General features: G+C 37.8%; 2 protein-coding genes and 1 long non-coding RNA gene across 3 annotated transcripts in view; 2 read left to right on the forward strand and 1 right to left on the reverse strand.

The window, feature by feature from the left end:
• LOC139125597 (serine/threonine-protein phosphatase 6 regulatory ankyrin repeat subunit A-like) overlaps positions 1 to 22286 on the forward strand; it is a 123821-nt gene that overhangs the window by 50439 nt on the left and 51096 nt on the right. The window contains exons 5-7 of the mRNA XM_070691695.1: positions 4041 to 4139; positions 5603 to 5695; positions 17443 to 17577. Coding sequence (XP_070547796.1) covers positions 4041 to 4139; positions 5603 to 5695; positions 17443 to 17577 — 327 coding nt within the window. The remainder of the gene's footprint in view (positions 1 to 4040; positions 4140 to 5602; positions 5696 to 17442; positions 17578 to 22286) is intronic.
• On the forward strand, positions 8952 to 16068 carry LOC139125602 (uncharacterized). Its single transcript, XR_011550294.1, has 7 exons — positions 8952 to 9270; positions 9921 to 10010; positions 11647 to 11812; positions 12263 to 12317; positions 12677 to 12789; positions 13161 to 13249; positions 14952 to 16068. It is a non-coding gene; the product is annotated as an uncharacterized lncRNA (long non-coding RNA).
• LOC139125600 (uncharacterized) lies at positions 10332 to 11801 on the reverse strand. Its single transcript, XM_070691700.1, has 2 exons — positions 11578 to 11801; positions 10332 to 10828 (listed from the first exon to the last, which is right to left on the reverse strand). The coding sequence occupies exons 1-2, from the start codon at positions 11780 to 11782 to the stop codon at positions 10407 to 10409; spliced, it is 627 nt and encodes a 208-aa protein (XP_070547801.1). The 5' UTR covers positions 11783 to 11801; the 3' UTR covers positions 10332 to 10406.

The following is a 22286-nucleotide window of genomic DNA, read 5'->3' on the forward strand; positions in this document are numbered from 1 at the left end:
TGTGTTACATAGGCATGCACGGCTTAGGTCGGGCAAGAAAATGTATATCACTTTTGGAAACAGCTAAGCGATAGTTACGCATATCGCATTGCGATGATTGCGCTTTCAACAGTACGTTGACTTGAGGGTAAAACTTGAAATTTGAAAAGAAGACAGAAGATATGCAGACAGTGTAGACAAAATGAGAGATCATGCCAGAATTCGTGCCAGCCTGGTACTTGTCCATGGTCTCAACCCGAACATACCAGACGTACTTATGTCTGGCAGAAATGGCAGTATAGGCCTTCCTGTCTGTAAAATGTACGGCTCAGGTAGGCCAACATAAATGAAAACGGTCCTTTTCAGGACCAACAAATTTTTCAAAAAGACCGAATCAAATGTGTTTGCATGTATTATTATACACAGTGTGTGTGCGTTTGTATCTTTCGGTACGCTCCGAGTATTTGGTGTTTTTCCCCGCATTGAACAATCAACGCTACGTACGTAAAAAGTAAACAACGTACCGCTAATGACTCATTTGCAATTTGCATATCATGTCAATCATGCAGATTCAAACTGAACATAGAACGTTATACCGGCGATATTACCGGCAAATATTTTATTCTTTTTCTGGTTCCAGACGTCATTTCAAATTTAATTTCGTCAGAAACCAAGTATATTGTGCTCCAAATACTTATACACCTATCCCTCAATTTCCAAGATCGGTAGATTTCTAAATTAAAGGTTTTTATCGACGACGTCCAGAGCGTACCGAGTACGTTTGAATATCCCACCATAATGACCACTCTCGTAGGTTCTCGCGCTTTTATACGGGAGTTGGGGCTTTAACATTAATTATAATAGCACAGTGACGATTTAGCATTCCTCCAAGGTTATACGTTTGTTGAGAAAAGAGGCGTAGCTTCACCTGCCAAAAGTCATTCCAGGCGTCATTATAAAGTAAATATCAAACGTAGAAGGCGTATTCACATAAGGACAGCATGAACACCAATATTCAGCTCACAAATGAGAGAAACTATCGACTTTCACCAATGAGGGCATTGTCTAACAAACAACAGTCACGTTGAGATGCTTCCCAAATCAAATGAGATGAGTTTCGGTTTTTGTTGATTGCTTTGAAACTTGATATTCTTGATCCAAGGGTTAACTTCAGTTGGATTAGATTTTTGTTGAAATTGTGGTGAAATTTTCACATTTTGTATTTTGGGGGCAATTTTTCGCATTTTTGGTCAAAAAAATCATTCTTTGAAATTGCTCGCCCGATTGCCATGAAAATTGTTATGCATGTTCCCAGGGGTAAACTTTGTCAAGAATACTCACTTTGGCCTGCCACATCAAACCAAATGTGAGCCAAGTCAGTGTCATTTACACTATGTTTTACATGTAAAGTTACACTTATTGAGTTTCAAGAACTTTGATGGAACTACCGTACCATAGAATAATTCTACAAGATTTAACATGTTATTATGGCTTCAAGCAATATCCCAGTTCCTGATAATCTTTCAAATGTTCATGTTGGTATATCGCTTTGTTGGCAGACAGCATCACCAATTTTGATGTTTTAATTTGTTTATTTAAAGTTGAAAAACAATGTAGTTCAGGAACATACCAAAACTGATTTCATGAAGAGTACATATCTCTACACTTTGCATGACAGTAGGGTGGTATTTTATGACAAACATGCATCACCAGAATAAAGCAACATGTACATGATAAATGGTGGTCATATGTATGACCACGAATTCAGATTCAGTGACTGTAAAATCATTCTCCCCAAAACTTAAAATTCATTTTAGCTTCACATTTACAATTAATGAGTGATTATAGCTTTAATTGTTATAATTATTGTTAATAAATGGAAGGACACGGAGAACAGGGTCTAAACCTTTGACTCTATGGGTCACCATGCGTCGCCTACTCCTACCACTCACTAGATACACTTCAGTCATAACCCAATCTGCCACCTTCCCTGATTTACAGTTTATCTAAACTACTTGCGTCATCCTAACCGCGTCATATCCATGCGCATATCAGTGTGATCAACGCTATATATCGTCCACACTCAAGTTCACACCACAAAATTCCCACCTACCCTCCACAAAAATAGCGTGCCTCGCTGCAGGGTAGCAGCTCACAATAAAAGAGTATTGTCTGTCTTCTATATGGATAGCTTATACACAATAAAATTCCAGGGGGGTACTGTCATGGGGCCTGTAGTGGGTGCCCGATAGCATGTTGCCCGACGTGCGGTGGGACCTGGTGAGAGGTCCAGTACCGTCGTCAAGGCCGCCACGACACCTCGACGTCCCTGCCGTGGCAGTACATGCATAACCCCTTGTCTCCGTGTCGTTCCTTTGCGTTAACCATAAGGTAACATATCAATCAAAAGATGTTCAAGTAAAATATCTCACAAAACATGATGTTTTCTCATAAGTTAGTACAAGAATTGAGAGAATTTTGTCACTTCTCAAGTTGTTTTTAGCTACTATAGACTATAGTCTATAGAAGCTATTGGGATGGGTATCCGTCCGGCGTCCATCATCAGTCTGTATGTATGTATGTATGTATGTACTGTATGTCCGTTTGTGAGGATGTCCGTCCACTCAAATATCTTGAGAACTGCAGTACTTACTGATTTGATATTTCTTGTGTAGGTGCAAAATATGGTTATGAGAAATCATTTTTTTTCCGTTTTTTTTTTGATATTTTTGAAAATATGCAAATAAGTTCAAAAAGCCGTTTTTTAAAAAAATCTTCTTCATAACGCTGGTCATATAGCTTTGATATTGGGTATACAGTTTCCTAGGGATAACCAAACTTAGATTTGTTCAAATTGCTGTGAAATATGCAAATTTGTATTTTTAAGAAATTTTTTGTCATTTTTGGTCAAAAAAATTTATTCCATCAAAAACGCTTGTCTGACAGCTTTGATATTTGGTATACAGGTTCATAGGGATTACCCAAGTTAGATTTGTTCAAATTGAGATGAAATATGCAAATATGTATTTTTAAGGAATTTTTTGTCTGATTTTGGTCAAAAATATACTTTAGCAAAACCGCTTGTCTGACACCTTTGATTTTTGACATACAGGTTCATGGGGATGATCAAAATATGATATATTCAAGTTATGATGAAATTGACAATTTTGTATTTTGGGGGCAATTTTTGCCATTTGGTCAAAAATTTTTTTTCAAAAATCTTGTCTGACAGCTTTAACATTTGGTATACAGGCTTTAAGATCTTCAAAATTGCTGATCAGGCAGCTTCGATATTTTGTATGCAAGTAGATCCATAGGGGTGAAATATTTTAGATTTGTTCAAAATTTTTGTTTCCACAGATTCCTCAGAAGTTCTTGTCTGATGCCTTTGACATTTATTAATAATTCAAAAAGCTCTTTTATCCAGCATATTCACAGCTTCTCTGAAACGCTTCTCCAGTTGGCTTCAATATTTTTATATGCACCAGTTCAACCGTCCAAACCACAAAAAATATCTACAGCATGTTCTGAAATTTGCTTCAAATATTCATATATGTGCCTTGTTCATCATTATTCCTCTATAAAATAAACAGTCACACTTATTACATGTACATCAATTGTTTTCATTACTACAAATAGCGATATCAGCCCCCCTTATAGTTGCTATTACATCCACATGTTGATTGTATATTTTATGTTAGAAGCTGATATTGCTTGGAAATTATGGACCTACAAGACAGTTCTCTCCTGGCTATTCTGAGTACATATCATCTAATATTATACTTTGTACTGTACATCTTCAAGTCTATAGTAGCTACAGGGACATTGGCCCTATGCTTCTCAATTAAAGATTTCTTTATCTTCTGAATTTATATTTCAATAGTCTTATATATAAATCCTCAGTTAACAGAAATTGAGTAAGCTTTGATAACACGCTATAAAAATGCAATTCACTCTCTCCTGGATGACAGTATGATTTTGAGATGAAAACATGAACTTTTCATGTAGTATTAAACATTGTATTTATTTATACAGTGAATAGATTTTGCATTTTTTTGCAGGAAGGGCATACACCAATTATTGAAGCAGCAAGGAAAGGTAAATGGAAGGCTGCTGAAATACTTGTCCACGCCGGTGCAAATGTCCAGCATGTTCTTCAGGTCAGTGGGAGTGATGTCATAACAATAAGCATATAAAATGACACTACAAGGCAATCTGATCAATGACGTAAATGAAAGGCTGCACATAGATGATGAACAGCAGAATTGAAAACTAACTTGTTTGTGCACACATATACCCAACTTGTAATTTGGCGATGTAATACCATCTTTATACATAGTAATATTTGCATTTTATTCATTACTTAATAAATATTTGTGCTTCCAGGCTCTGGCATATGCCCTTATCTTAAAACCATGTTTAACCTGTTCATGCACATTATAGGAAAGTGTAACACCACATAAATTATGTGATAAATATCCCAATTAAGATACAATTATACTGATATAAATAAAAGTTCATGTGACTCTTGACTCCAAAGTACAGGTTTAAGTATCTGTTTTCATTCAACTTCAATTTGCAACTGGTTATACCTGCTTGAGTGGTGATCTATTCAGGATGATTGAAACCCTCTGTGAAATTAATCTTTGGTTGTGAGGTGACATGCACAGGGTAGGGACCTAACCTGTATAGCGGTATTGATGCCTTGGCACATGTTTCAATGAAACTGACCTTTCTTTTGACCCAAGTTTGGATAACGTGACCAAAGGAAACCTGTGCAGCTGAAAGTTATAGTAGATCTAACTCTGTACACAAATAATTAAGAGATAAGCTTTTGAAATAAATATTTTAGAATGATTGAAACCCTCCATGAAATTAATCTTGTGTTTTTGTATGTTGACAATGGTTGTAATACAGGGGAGTATAGTATGTAGATATTGTATATCATTGTGTCCGTGTAACTGGGACACCTTTCTTTTCTCTGAATTCGGATAACATGTGTCCAAGGGACACCTATGCAACTGATAACAATGGTAGGTCTACAAATGTAGCTCTGTACACAAATAATACTATCACTGATTTAAGCTTATAAAATAAATATGCAAATATCTTAGCCTTTTGAACGCTATTTGCATTGTTCTCTTTGACATATTTGTCATGTTTGATAAACATTTTTCTTTCAAGACTTCACACAACACAACTTTGGTTATTAGAAACTCACCAGTAATACTTTGTGAGCACTTTCGGAGGTACCGGTATTATGGCACTGGTAAAAGATGTTATTAGACATATTTATAGTATGTATTCAGTCCATTAAAAATCATGATTTTCCTATAGTATATGTCGATAAACAAGAATAAGTGATCATGGAATTAAATTAACATCTCTGCTATCCCGTATGAGTAAACCCTTAGTCTGGCAACATTCCAGATGTCCAGCATTCAGGTTGGTAGCAGTCACATACAATGAAACCTATTTCACAAAACATTCTCTAACACAACTCCAACTACTTAATTGATAATTCTAATTCAATTGACTTAGCGAAGGTTTTACATGCTACTGTTATTTCCTACACATATCTGTTTGTATCACGTACTCTATCTTCCTTCTTACACTTTTTCAGGAAGTGAGACCACTATCACAGTTCCAATTCAACCTATTTGAGGGACTCAAATTCTACCTTGAATGTGGTATGACTGCTGATGATTTTCTTCGGGTAAGATGGCAAAACAAACATATTGACATGCTGTATAATACATATATTTGATCTATCCACCCAGGCATAAACATTCATTTGTCACAATGAACTCTTAACTCAACAGCTTAAAGACGTAACTTTCAATCCCAGGTTCTCGCATTAGAGGAGTCTCTTAGTCAAACACTTGGCCAGTATGATGTTTGATTTCTATAACATTAATTATACAAACTGAGCTCAGCCTTTTGGTGCCATTTGATATCCTGCAAACAGAGTTTACATTGACAGTCAGTTCAAATCGCCAACGGTCATTGATTCCCCACCACCAACACTCGAATTTCGTAAAAAACTGCTATTGAGTCGCGTTAGAATTTGAATATAACCACAGAGTTCGATCGGTAGAAGCTTCGCACTGACCGCTTGGCAGTCTGTCTGCAACTGTGTTTTCTGCAGCCTGAAAAACTAAAAAGTGGCATTTTCTGGAGCGCGTGTCCACTTACGCAATGAACGCCGCCATAGATTCGCATCCTTTTAAAGGGAGGCTCCGCCTTGAAGTCAGAGTATTTCATTTCCATGCTTTCAGCTTTGCCAACCATAGTTTGCTATAATTTATATAGGGCAACATATCTATATTCATGTCGTCAGATTGTTAAAATGTGTTGTCCTGTTTCAAAATGGGTTGCACCTACTGGAAGGAGACTAAGGGGCAACTTTAGTGTTAACTATAGGGACCTGTACTTAAGTTATTAATAGAGAGCAATTGAAATGTGACATATCACAAAAGTAACATATCTTGAACTAGACTGCATTGCATAAACAACTGTCAATCAACACAAAATAATGCCTCATACGTTTTAGTCCCCGCGGACGAAGTCCGGCGGGGACTTATAGATTGGGTCCCGTCCGTGTGTCCGTCCGTCCGTCCGTCCGTCCGTCCGTCCGTCCGTCCGTCATCAACATTTCTCAGACACTGCTAAACTAATTTTGTTCAAACTTGGCACAAAGGCATAGCACTATGACCTACAGATGCACGTCGATTTATTTTGTGATACGATCCAATATGGGCGCGAGGCGGCCATTTTATTGCGATTTTTCATGTCTTTGGACCATAACTCAGACATCCTTGAGCACATTCTGCTCAAACTTGGCACAAAGGCATAACATTATGCCTTTCATATCCTTGTCAAATTATTTTGCGATATGTTTCAATATGGGCGCGTGGCGGCCATTTTGTTGCGATTTTTCATGTCTTTGGACCATAACTCAGACATCCTTGAGCACATTCTGCTCAAACTTGGCACAAAGGCATAACACTATGGCTTTCATATCCATGTCAAATTATTTATAGATATGTCTCAATATGGGCGCGTGGCGGCCATTTTGTTGCGATTTTCATGTCTTTGGACCATAACTCAGACATCCTTGAACAGATTCTGTTCAAACTTGCCACAAAGGTATAACACTATGGCCTACATATGCATATTAAATTATTTTGTGATACAATCCAATATGGCCACGAGGCGGCCATTTTTTTTGCGATTTTTCGTGTCTTTGAACCATAACTCAAAGATCCTTGAACCGATTCTGTTCAAACTTGACACAAAGGCATAACACTATGTCCTACATATGCATGTCGAATTATATTGCGATATACAATCCAATATGGGCGTGAGGCGGCCATTTTGTTGCGATTTTTCATGTCTTTGAACCATAACTCAGACATCCTTGAACCGATTCTGTTCAAACTTGCCACAAAGGTATAACACTATGGCCTACATATGCATATTAACTTATTTTGTGATACAATCCAATATGGCCACGAGGCGGCCATTTTTTTTGTGATTTTTCGTGTCTGTGAACCATAACTCAAAGATCCTTGAACCGATTCTGTTCAAACTTGACACAAAGGCATAACACTATGTCCTACATATGCATGTCGAATTATATTGCGATATACAATCCAATATGGGCGTGAGGCGGCCATTTTGTTGCGATTTTTCATGTCTTTGAACCATAACTCAGACATCCTTGAACCGATTCTGTTCAATTTGGCACAAAAGCAAAACATTATGTCCTCATATGAACACCAATTTATTTTGTGATATGATCCAATATGGCCGACAGGCGGCCAATTTTGCGATTTTTTCATGTCTTTGAACCATAACTCAAACATCCTTGAACCGATTTGGTTCAAACTTGGAACAAAGGCAAAGCACTATGGCATACATATGCATGTATCAATAAGCTAGCGATAGGATCCAATATGGCTGCAGAACTGCCATTTTGTTGGAATTTTGCATGTCTTTGAATCGTAATTCAAAGGTCATTACACCCATTTTGTCCAAACTTGGCACAAAGATCAAGCACTATGCATACATATACATGTCAATTTACTTCGTGACATGTTCGAATATGGCTGCCAGATTGTCATTTTTTTCAATATCGCTGTCAGATAGTCATTTTTGGATTTTAATCATATATCATATTCTTAATCATATGCAAATATTCTTTAACCAATGTTGTTGAGACTTGGTACAAAGATAAAGTACTATGGCATACATATGCATGTCTACTAATTTTGTGCTATGATCCATATGGTCAATAGACACCATTTGATTTCAATTTTGGTGTGATTTTTTTATGTCTTTGAAACATAAACATAGGTCACTGTCCCTCGATGGACTGATTTTGTTCAAACGTGATACGAAGATAAAATACTATGGCTGCATTCTTGTGCACATTAATTTGCTTCATTATATGATCCGAAAGGGCTGATTACAACAACATACCCGATCCCATACCATTTCGAAAATTCCACCAAACCATGTGTATAGTATGTGCCATCATGACACTGGAGGCAGTAAGGGCATCGTTATGTGTGATGTAATCAAAAGTTCCTTGAGTGGTCATTACCGGCAGAGATGAGTCATTTATTTAACATTCCTCAGATTACTTTATTATGCAAGTCACAGGCCTTATGCACCCGTTGCATCAATGTCATTCCACAGCTACCAAGACCACAGCTACCTAGACACCAAAGATTATTACAAAATGGACAAGCGGGGACTGTGTCATCAACGATGACTTGTCTAAGATTCAAGTGAACATTTGAATTATATGATGATCAGTCATCAGCTAACTAGCTAGGTTGCCTAAAATCTCGAGTATGTTAAGGCGAGGCTCTAGAAATTTCTCATGAATATGCAAATTAGTACTAATAAATATTCATAACCCACGAGCGCGCTCAGCCAGCGTGGCCAGGTTCAACTGGATCGCAGACATGTCTGTGTACGTGTGGTGTGCGAGTGTACGCTTCGGCTCACGTGGGCAAAAGACCGAAACGGGAGGTTTGGAACGGCATTTATGCAACCCACCTCACCGTTTCGGTCTTTAGCATATTCAGAGCCCACTAAGTTATGACTTATACATATCGAAATCGCAAAATCGACTCAGACGAAGGATATCGTGTGGCTACGCCATCATGGTCGATGGCGGCCGCGGCCATCAGCACATGTTTCATGATGTTGATTCGCCATCATTCATCAAGCCAGGCCGGGGACAGACTCAGGTGCCGTTTTTGAAACTACACAATGAAGGTAAGTATATATCAATATTTTCAAAACGAATTCCAGGGGTCACACGCATACGATAACAGCATGTTTTGCCGTGTGTCTTTTGATGGGGGGGGGGGGGGGGGGGACCGCGAACTGCAGATCGTGCAAGAAATTTTAGAAACACGTGATCAGTTTTTCCTACATTCCTTCGGCTAAAGGCTGCCAGGTTATCGATATTTTGAAACGAATGTACTCGTAGGGCTTCTATTACCATGTAAGCATTAAACTAATTCAAGCTGACGAAGCATACAGCTTTCGTTAGATGTAGAGGACGTCGTTTAACATTTACTTGTTCCAAGTTGTCTCACTGACGTTTTTATGTTTGCATAATGTAATGACCTTCAATTCCAATGTCGTCTAGAAATCAATTATGTAGTTTACGTCCCCACTGTCTAATAATTTGTAGTCTTGTCGTCTCTTATGAAGTGCATCTTTTTTCCATTTCTATCTCGGTTTTAAATGTTGGGTTAGACAATATTTACTGACAGTGATTAGTTGTGGTGGTAAGGAAAGGGGGTAGTTCATCCATGTGAAGATGGGTATTTTATATGGCAATGAAACAGGAAGGGGAAGAATATTACTCATGCCAGTTGTGTGTTGATATTAAATGGCTTTCTCCTTATGGAATACAGGAAACAACCAGTGCATTGCAGTGGCAGTTTAAAACATTCTGCTTCATATTTGCTATTGCGGAAACCAATGAATTGAAGAGCAGTATTCAGGTAAGATCATGATACCCCATGAACAAGTTCAATACATATTATTAGTCAGTATTCTCAAAGACTGTATACAGCACTACAGGAGTTGGTTGTTTTTTCCCAACAAAATTCAATATTCCAAGAATATAAGAACAGTGCTACTTTAAAGTATGCATTAATTAAACATTATATTGCCAAGATTAGGTACTGTGCAATTTAACAAAATAGCAGCTCTAATATTGCTGCATGGAAATGCAAATATATATTTCGGATGAAAATTGATAAAACCATTTCGCCAATTGCCCATGCAAAAAAAATGCACAAAGCTCTTTGCTGCCCCTCTTACAATGTAGTAAGCTTTAAAATGCAATGATATGTACAATTGTAAACACAGTATTTGCCTTCGTTAAAATACAGATTCTAGCAATAATCAATATTCCAGCGTTTTAGGAATTGGGCAGCTAATTTTGTTTGTTTGTACAATTTCAGTATATGTTTATTCTTCTTATAATCTTCCAAATTCGGTGCACTGCCCCCATGATTTACACAATATTCTTGTTCCCACTCCTTGATTGACTGTTTGGCTATTCTGTATGATTTTAACAGCTTCGTTCCTACTTGTACTTTAGCTTCTACGTATTCGTCATTTATTTTCTGATTGTTGGGATAGGCCCTCAAACGATTACATGTTTTGTCAAATTTGTCTACTTCTTTTGTCTGTCCTAGCACAAATATTAGACTGTCAATTGTGGTGGATTTGTTGTTAACCTTCTTTGATGGTTCTTCTTGCATGACCATGCTTGAATTTGTTGTTTCTTCGACATGAGGTATACTTGACTGATCTGCATGCAAATAACATTTTTATGTTCAGTATAAGAAAAGTACAAATTATAAGTGTATACCAAAATTAAATAATCATTAAGCAGTTTCATTTGATATTGGAAAATCATATAATAGATATAAATTTCATGACAAGAAATCTCAGTGCCATACTTTGACAGCTCTGATGCTGCTTCCATAATTTCAGATGCTATTTGATTTTTTGTCAAGTAAATGCCCTCAGTGTGGATTGTAAATAAGCTCAGAGATATCATAGCACACTTGCTTAGCATTTGCAAGATCATTTTTTTAACATGATTCAGGTCCACACCAGTTGAGTAGCATTTAACTTTAATAGTCACAAACAGGTAAGTCATTGGTGATCCTGTCGTAAACCATGTCTGTGCGATTAATCTTTGAAATAATGTCAAACTGCATATTTCACATGAAAGGTAGCATATGGATCAGTTTCTGTTGTGTATATGAAAGCTGTGGAAACAGAGCTACATGTACCTGTGGTGGGGAAGGCTAGGCTATATGAACTCAACTCCAACATTCATATTGACCTTTTGATTACCCTCATAGACACAGCCTTTCCTGTCACAGATAGCTGCATTTCCTTAGCTATGTAACTGACTGAGAATTATTTGCATTGCTATCTGGTGACACAGCCAAGTGTTAGGAACATGTACTGCTTAACATGTCAAGTAATGTATTTGCCTTTCAGGTGAAACTGATTACTTTCTTGATGTTTCTACTAAAAAATGATTACCCTGTTGAGTGTAGCCATTGTCCATATCATCTGTTTCCATGTCTTCAACTTCAATTTTCTTCTCCTCAGGTATACCAGTAGGTTCAGGATCATCAAAGGTCATTGTTATTCCAGGAGCAAGTACATCATCCTCAACTGATACGACATGTTCATGGATACCATCAAACACGGAATCATCATCATCATCTGCTTTTGGAGAGGGCATGTGCTCTGGAGTTTCCTCTGTATCTGCAAGGTATATGTAAAAAATACCCATATTAATGTGTAGAACATATTTCTTCAATATATGTTATTATGCATAATGAGCAATTGGTACTAACAGTCAGAAAATCATTACATGTACCTTAATAAGCTATTTTACACTGTTGTTGTGTGTTTCAACTTCATGGATTCAAGAAATACATTGCAGTTGATACACACGACAAAATCCCTCAAAATAGCCGAAAGTTACACAATGTATGGCTAATTTAGGTTAAAGTGTGATATAAACCACTGATTCATTCACATATATACTCTTACCTCTTATGTCATCATCTTCAAAGTTTGTGGTAATTATGCTGCCACTTTTTTCACCATTGCTATCATAGAGCTTTATTTGGTAGAGTGGAATGGTAATTGCACCATTTCTTACTCCATTCAAACAATCCAACCAACATCTGTTGATATACTGTTGTTCCATTTGCAGGCAAGATGAACGGAAATGATGCAGAGGTGGTCCTGAATCCTATGGGAGTATAAAGGTAAGTATAGATTATTCAAGCATGTTTAGCTTTAAAACAGCTGTAACATTTTCAGTGTAAGGTCAGTGTAAAAGGCAGTTCCTGATACTACTGTATATATGTGATTACTGTGCTCTGGGATAATCGTGTACGTTAGAAATTTAATCATGATTATGATGTTCTTTAAGTAAGTGATAATGCTGAAAAGCCATAATTAAACACAAGTTCCAATACCCAATTGAGCAGTGAAATAAATGCAGCAATGCAGCAGCTATGTGTGTGATGAGTCATCACAAATATATCAGGAAGACTGCATGACAGTATATATGAAGCTGTAACTTTTGGAGTTATAATTTCAACATGTTCTCTTTATTAAACAGTGTTTTCTCAAATTTCCCAAGGAACATTGCAAAGCCTGGTATCCATCTTATCAACACAGCCTGTTGTTGTTTGTTGTCAACATTGGTCAATATCATGGACAATGATTATACAGGTAAACCTTGTAATTTTTGTGAAAAATAAAAGAAAAACTTTACGTACCTTGAAATCATCCTGAGTATCAAAAAATTCAACACCAATGTCATTCCTCTGCCACCAGACACCTTCACCTTGCATCAAGAAATCTGCTATTCTTTCATAGTGGCTTTGCACCAGTGTTGGTCTTCGACTTATTGTTTCAGCTGGGATAATGGTGTTTGGTCTTTTGGGAAGTTGTTTTGCAATTTTTCTGATGTCTGATTCAGTAATTTGTGATGGATCTCTCTCCTTGTAATTTCCTCTTCAGCATCCAGGCGTACCATGGCGTTTCCTATGATGCTTTGGTAACTCTCCGAATTCTGTTGAACACTCTCTCCTGGTTTTCAGCATTGGTTGATCGAAGAGAAACCACTCGAAGTTGATCCGGCTGATGAACAGTTAGATTGTGGAAGTACCTCCCGAACATCTTTTGTTTGGTAAGTTTCTTAGGATTACTGAAGATCGCTTTACACATGATTCCATGTAGAAAGGCAACATTATACAGTCGAAGAATCAAGCGAAGCATCTTTCGTGATCATGTTTATAGGCTTTTTCACTTATTTCAGCAAGCGTGTCTATGTTGGCTTCTTATACTACTTTGACTAAAAGCCTTTTGATGTAGGTACTGCGAATCCAAAAGGATCGCCTTCCCCGAATTTCGTCTTTGTGACCATATGTTGCCTGAATAAAGGTTTGTAAGTTGCCCGTTTCATCCTTGTCTTCAATGTGTGATGGCAGCTCTTCTAGTACATTGTGTATGTGACCTTTTATATCATGCAGGGGCTCTGATGGTAAGATTTCATATCTGGAGCAGTTGATGTCAGCAAGGTTTGCTTTTGGAGATAGATGAAGCAATGATGGTACTCTCTGAATACCGTGTAAGATTTCAGAGAGTTTAACTTGCAATTCAGGCTTCTTTAAACCTTCTGTTACATGTTTCTTCACCTCTAGCATCCAGCTCTCTTCCTAAGTCAGCCACTGTTAGGTTTGCAAACGGATGAATTGTTTGCCCTGACCTCTAGCTGTCTCCATATGGGACTTCCCTGGATCAGCAAGTCACGCTTCTTTTCCATGGATAGAAACTTCAACCTGTAACATGAAGAGAGATTGTCATGCTTTTTTGATTCCGCTCCACAGATACACTGGTAGTGACCACCCTTTTGGTGGTGTCCATCTTCAAATTCCTGTGCTGGTCCGTCACCATGGAAGAATCATGTACATCTTCATACTGCTGTCTTCCATCGTTGGATGTTATTGGTTTGACCGCACTTTTTAGATCTTCAACTCTTGTTTCAATGTAGGACAGCTGATCAGAATCGTTAGAGTTCGATCTGCCCATTATATATAAGTGAGGCTTCTCAACAAGACTATCAACATTTACTTGTTTCCCATATTTGTTCAGGTACTCTTCATTAGTGAGATAGGTAGCGCTGTCATACACCCAGCTTACCATAAACACAATATGGGAGTGGTTAGCTACTGTGCTATGGTCATGCCATACTTTGAAGTGACGTGTATGATGTAGTTTCTTCAGTTTTCTTCGCATTTCATCCAATGTTTCTCCTTGTTCGTACTCGTGAATTCTTCTTAACTCATCCTTCATTTCTTTTTCTTCTAGGTTCTGATAGTAGGAGTCATCATATCCATACACCTAACTTCTTAGAATGCCCAGTTTAACTTGTCTGTCAAGCTCTTGTTTTCTGATAGTTTCTAAATTTATTTTCCGAGCATAGATTGTGTAGCTTTCTTCTTTTAATTTGCCATCTTTTACAATTATCGGCTTTTTAAAATCTTTAGGTGCTATTAATTCACCGATATCAATTTCTCCATTTCTAATTTTTGTTTTCAGTATTTCCTGCAGGGTCCTTGCTTGCCTGCCCTGGGGTAGTGACACCTCCCCTCCAAGACCTTTCAGTGTTTTCCGACGAACTCGTCTATCAAAGTCACGACCTTGAACTTGCTTGTGAATATTGAACTTGTCAATATTGATGCCAGCTGATTTTGCATATTCTTTCAGGATTTGACCTCCGTTTGCAGCTGCAACCCCATACTTTCCTGCTAGGCTACTCCAGTTTACTTCCTTACCTTCCTCATAATTTGATATTTCACTTATGAAACTACTCTTGTTCCAATCCACAGATGATGGTTTTCCGATGTGGTCTTTTGGAATCAACTTGTTCGTGGACTCTAACTGAAGACGACGATTTACTCTCTTCTTGGCTGAATCAACAGACTCTAACTCAACAGATCGACGACATGTTTCATAGCTTGAAAATGACTGACCAGAACCAAACAGTCTTCAAATCTCTGTCATTTTCAGTGTGTGATTTTTCAATGCTTTTTTCATACTGGTGTATATCACTCGTCTTTTTTTCTTTTTTCTTGTTTGTTAATTTTTTTCTGCAAACCGATATCCTGAACTTTTAAAAGGGCTTCATCAAATGGTGTTGAATAAACATTATTACATGACTCTTCCAGTCGATGCATGGTATAACTGTCCAGCTGCTCTGACAGCACATTTAACAGGCACATTGAGCCTTGTCTCATTAGAATTTTGCAATTTTCCCATCTATCTCATTGTATCTTCTATGACATCGATTGTAGAGAAAGGTAGACTCTGAACATGATTCTGATAGTATTTGTTCAACAGCAGAATGTCAGCATTGCTTCTTTGACACTCATTACAATCTAATGCTGTGTGCAGAGTTTGGATTGATAAAGGCAGTTTTTGCCAACTGGCTAGAGAAAAATGTTGTAGAAATGTTGTCTTTTCATGTTCCCTGTTCAGATGCAACCACTGAGCTTTAGTACTGAGTGTCTTCTCAAATTTTGAGAGTTTGAGTTTAAACAGATCACTGTCAACTTGCATTTTACTGCTGGTTGCCATAACAGCCTGATAGGTAGCATACCTGTGTCGTAAGGATGTGTTGTACACTGGCATAAATCTTGTTTTGTTGACATTTTCGCCTTTATCCTGTCCAGGTTTAGGTAGCTCTTTTGTTGCTCTTGCTGCAATTGTCATAAAATAACCACAAAACGCCATATCACACTCTAAATGATTCAGTGAAACTTTGGTGAAAGAAGCCAGCTTTCGTCTGCTGCAAAATTGAATATGGCGCCAATTTTTTGTCCGATCATTTGAGCGAAGTTGAACTTTGACCTTTCAAGGTGTACGTTTTCAGAGCGAAAGTGGGTGAAACGCATATCATGCATATTGCGGCATCAGCACTTTCTCGAATGTAATGTAGTACTCAGACACGTTTGACCGCTGACAGTCAAAATAAAGCTTTATTTCCAAGAAAAGTTTGATCTTTTTTCTGTTTTTGCAACACCTTGTTGTCAATACTCACGACATGTACAAAAAACCGTCGGAGACAAAAGCAAGGTTGAGTATTTCTCGATCTCCAGAATTGCTCTCACACTGACGCTATCGTTGAATGCGACAGCTGAAATGGGGACAGTGAGCGTACTGAAATGGACGTGACCGTCTCGTAGCTAGGATACAATCAGCTGTCTCTACCCAGAAAGCATTGCATGTTGGCTACACAAAGGCTCATTCCGGTCCCTGGATGGGCTTCCCAAGGGGTCTCCCCGGGGCGGCTGGAGTCCCAAATTACGAAGAGAAAAATACAAAAAACCAGCTGCTAAACATGTTATATTTCTAAAATCGCTGATTTGAATATAATATTGAAATGTTTGTCAATATCATGCTGACAATTCTTTTCCACGGAAAGCAAGTGCTGGCACAGTTTGCCCCCAATTAAGCTCGTATTGGAGGTCGTCCGTCAAGGGTCAGCTGATATTTTGTGGCGAGTCATTAATACATGGGCGAAATTTCTTACAGTATAGGTGACACTAGTGATGATAAGTGGGGCCAAAGCGGACAATGTGGTAATTTACAGGATCTGGGGAAGTCTACCGGCTGGATTCTGTTCTTGAACTGACAATACCATTTTCGACCCAAAAATACCATTATTTAGTCTAATTAACAATTATTTCAGGGATTTCATCAACATAATACTATTTTGCGGAGTCGCTTTTTATAAAATACGTATACAAAGTTTGACTAGTACAGAAGGTTGCGCCGATTTAGCCAGTAAAACCGAAACGCACTCGTCGATAGAGGGCGCCCTTTAGGGAGCCGTGCCTGAACATACTCGAGATTCTCTGCCCACAGCTTGGTTGACATGTGAAAAATGCAAACAAACGTCAAGATTAGTTGTCAAAGTGAAGATTGGCATTTGTTTTCTAACTGAAAGAGGAAGACTGCTTGTTACATTAAGGATAACTAAACAACTATCAACTCAGAAATCTTATAGCACTAGCTCATGATAGATATTATAATAAATTAACGTACAAGATTATCACTGTACCGTATATTGTTTACCTCATATTGGATCATATGCAAAAGGCTAATTTAAAAAAAAACACTATCATTAAAGACAACTTGAAAATTAAAAATAATGTTTCCAATAATCAGAGCCATGAATTAAATTTTAATGGCTTGTACTTCTATGTGATTTAGTGCCTTGATCACTTGTGAAGATCTAAAATACCAGGTTATCCAAGTTTCTAAAAGTGCCTTTACAGAATGCACAATAATGACTTTTATTCAATATATTTTGAAAAGGTAACTAGCAACATACCATTGAACAGGAAAATACAACTTTACCGATCTGTTCTCCAATGGGCAGGAAGAAAGGGTCGACTTGATATCATCAAGGTTCTACTGGATAAGGGACTTCCACCATGTGGAAAGGATCAGGTAATTATGGACATGTACTTAAAAGTAAAATGAAATTGTGGCAGTGCAAAGCCATCCTTGTTTACATGAGAATAAAATAACCCGTAATGGAAAAAGTATCAGTTAGTGAGCTCAGGAGACAGACATAATATTGCTAACAATACATTTTATGCTTTATCAGGATGGATGCACTGCGTTACACTGTGCCGCCTTGCATGGTATAATGAAACTCTAATCCAAACTACGTCATCTTTATGACATGGACAAAGCATATTCAATGTGTTGTCTTTAGATGTTTCATTCATGATTAAGACATGATGATCTTTGAATTACAAAAAGTCATAAAAATACTTTTGTTCGAGTTTTCAAAATTTTGGGAAGTCATATTTAAGAGACAAAGAATTCATGATAACTTTCCGTATTTTTCATTCAATTCTTAAGGTTGTCAGTCATTGGAGGAAATTTTGATGCTTTCAAATTCCTGAGTTCAGATTCCTGATTCTCAGGGTGTTGGAACTGATACCGTTGATCATGTAAATCACTTCTCATAACACCCACAGATAAATTTGAATCTATGCAACATATTGTTTTTAGCTACTATAGACTATAGTCTATAGAAGCTATTGGGATGGGTATCCGTCCGGCGTCAGTCTGTATGTATGTATGTATGTATGTATGTATGTCCGTTTGTGAGGCGTCCGTCCACTCAATATCTTGAGAACCGCAGTACTTACTGATTTGATATTTGTTCTGTAGATGAAAAATATGATTTTGAGAAACTATTTTTTTTTAATTTTTTGATATTGTTGAAAATAGGCAAATTATGCCAAAAAGGTGTTTTTGGTAAAAAATCTTCTTCTTCATAACCGCTGGTCAGACAGCTTTGTTATTTGGTATACAGGTCCCTAGGGATAACCGCCAACTTAGATTTGTTCAATTGTGATGAAATATGCAAATGTGTATTTTTAAGGAATTTTTTTGTCTTTTTTGGTCAAAATTTGACTTACATTGTATGGAATTCTTGTACTGTATAAACCCTATCAATTCACCCAGAAAAAATAATTAATATGATTTTAAATAATTGAATTAATTAGGAAAACATCAAAGCCAAAATAATTTTAGTGGGCAATTATCAGAAAGTTCAACTTTTTCTTGACAGTTCATAGTAAAATGCTTACAATCTTGGAGGATTAAAACATGTAAAGGCAACTTTCCTGAATCCCAACTTTGATATATTCTGAACCACCATTTATGTTATCTAAAAGAAATTGCTCATAATAGTTTGTCATGATAGGGTGGTCAAATAAATAGAGATAGAGAAAGTTCTAATTTCCATTTATGGTTGACTTGGTAAGGATAAAATAAGTCTACTCTTTGAGGAAAAAATAGAGTGGTCAATTAAAAGAGTGGTCAAAGTGATAGGGTTTTTATGGTAAAGCTGGGCTGTAAGATTCCTCATGTGCTATTTATAGCAATTATGCAATCTGTGTAAACAGTGCAATGAAAGTGTAACATGATTCCTTATAATGCTTTTGATGACCTTGAACTTCTTAAGTTTCAAACATTTGTCTCTTCAGTGTGCTTTCTCTGAGTACGTACAGTCTCAACTTATTCAACAGAACTTACTTACAATGTTAATTTGAAAGTTAAAATGTGCTTGGTTAATAGGATGAAATATTAATATTAAAAGATAACCAGCTGAAGATTCCTATAACCTGACAGATATGCTTTTTTTTATGACATAAATCTTGATTTAAGCAAGTCTTGTTTACTTCAATTAGAATGTAATTAACTCTCGTTTATTTGCTATTATAGACTAATATAGTCTGATGAAATATGCAAATCTGTATTTTTAAGGAATTATTTTCCATTTTTGGTCAGGCCATCCTGAAATGAGCTGTCAAAGATAACTAACTTCTTCATCAATACATGTGTCACAAAAGGTTATTCTCTACATAACACAGCAGAGCTCTGTCAACTGTTGAGTCGCTTGTTAGTCCCCACGGACACCGTCCGGGGGGACTTATAGGTTTGGTCATGTCCGTGCGTGCGTGCGTGCGTGTGTGCGTCCGTCCGTCCGTTCACGCAGATATCTCAGAGATGCAAGAAGCGATTTCATTCAAACTTGGTACAAGGATTACTACATATGTCATACAGATGCACGTCTATTTGTTTTGTGATACGATCCAATATGGCCGCCAGGCGGCCATTTTATTACGATTTTTTCATGTACAGAGCCATAACTCAGACATGTTTCAACCGATTTTATTCAAAGTTGGTACAAGGACATTGACCAATGTCATAGATATGCACGTCAATTTGTTTTGTGATACGATCCAATATGGCCGCCAGGCGGCCATTTTATTACGATTTTTTCATGTACAGAGCCATAACTCAGACATGTTTCAACCGATTTTATTCAAAGTTGGTACAAGGACATTGACCAATGTCATAGATATGCACGTCAATTTGTTTTGTGATACGATCCAATATGGCCGCCAGGCGGCCATTTTATTACGATTTTTTCATGTATAGAGCCATAACTCAGACATGATTCAACCGATTTTATTCAAAGTTGGTACAAGGACATTGACTAATGTCATAGATATGCACGTCAATTTGTTTTGTGATACGATCCAATATGGCCGCCAGGCGGCTATTTTATTACGATTTTTTCATGTACAGAGCCATAACTCAGACATGTTTCAACCGATTTTATTCAAAGTTGGTACAAGGACATTGACCAATGTCATAGATATGCACGTCAATTTGTTTTGTGATACGATCCAATATGGCCGCCAGGCGGCCATTTTATTACGATTTTTTCATGTACAGAGCCATAACTCAGACATGTTTCAACCGATTTTATTCAAAGTTGGAACAAGGACATTGACTAATGTCATAGATATGCACGTCAATTTGTTTTGTGATACGATCCAATATGGCCGCCAGGCGGCTTATTTATTACGATTTTTTCATGTACAGAGCCACAGGGCTTGACAATTCCTATCGCCCGACGCCCGGGACAAGTGAATTTACGTTCGGGCAAGTCAAAAATAAAATCTGGTCGCCCGCCGGACAAGTTGTTTATACAACTTCTGGCGCAATCAACGCGAACCTAAGTTGAGGTTTGTGCACGTGTCGCCCGATTTGCGTTGTCGTTCACACAAAATAAATGTCAATCACTGACTTTTTTAGATACAATTGTGACGTTCTTCTGCGATTCACTTGCCGACTCACACAATGTTGCAATTTTTCGATGATCGACATGAAATTGTTTCATCGTCCAATTAAAAAGTCGCTTAAAATTTGGCGTAAACAGCATTTCTTTGTTGTATGCTGACTGCTCCGCCCCAACAAATTTGGTAAAAAATTGCAAAACCCAATGCCATAGCGCTTATTGGCAATCGACCGTGCAGTACTTAAAAATCATTTATGCGGCCTCACGAGGTAGACGAACATTGTTGGCAGATAGTTTGTGGAGTGATCGCTGTAAATATGAGTATTTTACGGTAATATCTCCACTAATGCAAACAAGGCATTGTGCATTTTCGCGAGCCAGAACGTAATTCCGCTCCACAGACCTACGCAAAAATCAAGCAAAGTGTTGCCGTAAAGAGGCACGTAGTTTACGACGATGGGCATTGTGTAACTCTGAGAAACGACATTGTGATTATTTACGACGGCGCCACGAGGGCCAGCGTGATCGACGACTCGATGTGATGATTTAGAACGATGTTTCTGACAAAAGATCTAAACATAAGCGTTATGATGAGGAAAAACGCCGTAGATGTTATCTCCCGAAATGGAATTTGGAAAGCACAGTGGCCTTGGTTGAAATGACGGTTCCAAAATGTTCAGTACGTCGTGTCTCAAATACCCCACCATTGCCAAAGCATGGATGTAGGAAGAGACTACCTCCATGGTCAAACCAAGCGAAATGCTTTGCTTGACAGATACGACATGTTTCGCGTTGAATCGATAAGGTCTCATGAGTTTAGTCAACCGCATTTGGACTGTTTGGCACATCGCAGATGAGATCGTGACGGGGACAATGATTGTGGAAATTTTGTGGGTCCCGCTGAGCCCGATAGTACGGTTTCACTTGCCAACAATCCGATCGCATGCACTCGCAATGCATGAACCGAATGACGACGACCAGCGACAGAAACTGACCAATCTTTTTACGACGGCATTTATGCTTGCCAAACACGGGAAGCCGATGTATGATATGTACCTTCAAATTCAATGTTAGCCCTGCGTACAGGTCTGTGTGTTCCCGGCGTTATACGGCCTCTTGTGGTGGAGGCCGTATAACGCCAAGAACACACAGACCGTACGCAGGCCTACTTCAATGTAAACTTTTGAAAAAAATCGGCGTCAACATCGGCGAAAATTACCAAGATAAGAAAGCCCTGAAAGCCGCTACGGAATTCGTCGCAAGTATTTTGGTCTTGATTATTACAAATGGAGGACAAGTAAAATTTTTGAGAGGACAAGTGAAATTGAAAATCCACTTGTCCGACGGACAAGTGAACTGGAAAAAAAATTGTCAAGCCCGAGCCATAACTCAGACATGTTTCAACCGATTTTATTCAAACTTGGTACAAGGACATTGACCAATGTCATAGATATGCACGTCAATTTGTTTTGTGATACGATTCAATATGGCCGCCAGGCGGCCATTTTATTACGATTGTTCATGTACAGAGCCATAACTCAGACATGTT

Source organism: Ptychodera flava (genome assembly GCF_041260155.1).
Source record: "Ptychodera flava strain L36383 chromosome 3 unlocalized genomic scaffold, AS_Pfla_20210202 Scaffold_25__1_contigs__length_14229661_pilon, whole genome shotgun sequence".
Classification (NCBI taxonomy): domain Eukaryota; kingdom Metazoa; phylum Hemichordata; class Enteropneusta; family Ptychoderidae; genus Ptychodera; species Ptychodera flava.

Excerpts from the sequence above, each read along its gene's own strand:
- LOC139125600 (XM_070691700.1), bottom strand. The coding sequence starts at position 11,782 with ATGCCCTCTCCAAAAGCAGATGATGATGATGATTCCGTGTTTGATGGT. Across the intron at positions 10,829-11,577 it reads CAATGGCTACACTCAACAGG|ATCAGTCAAGTATACCTCAT; the intron begins GTAATCATTTTT and ends ATTTGCATGCAG.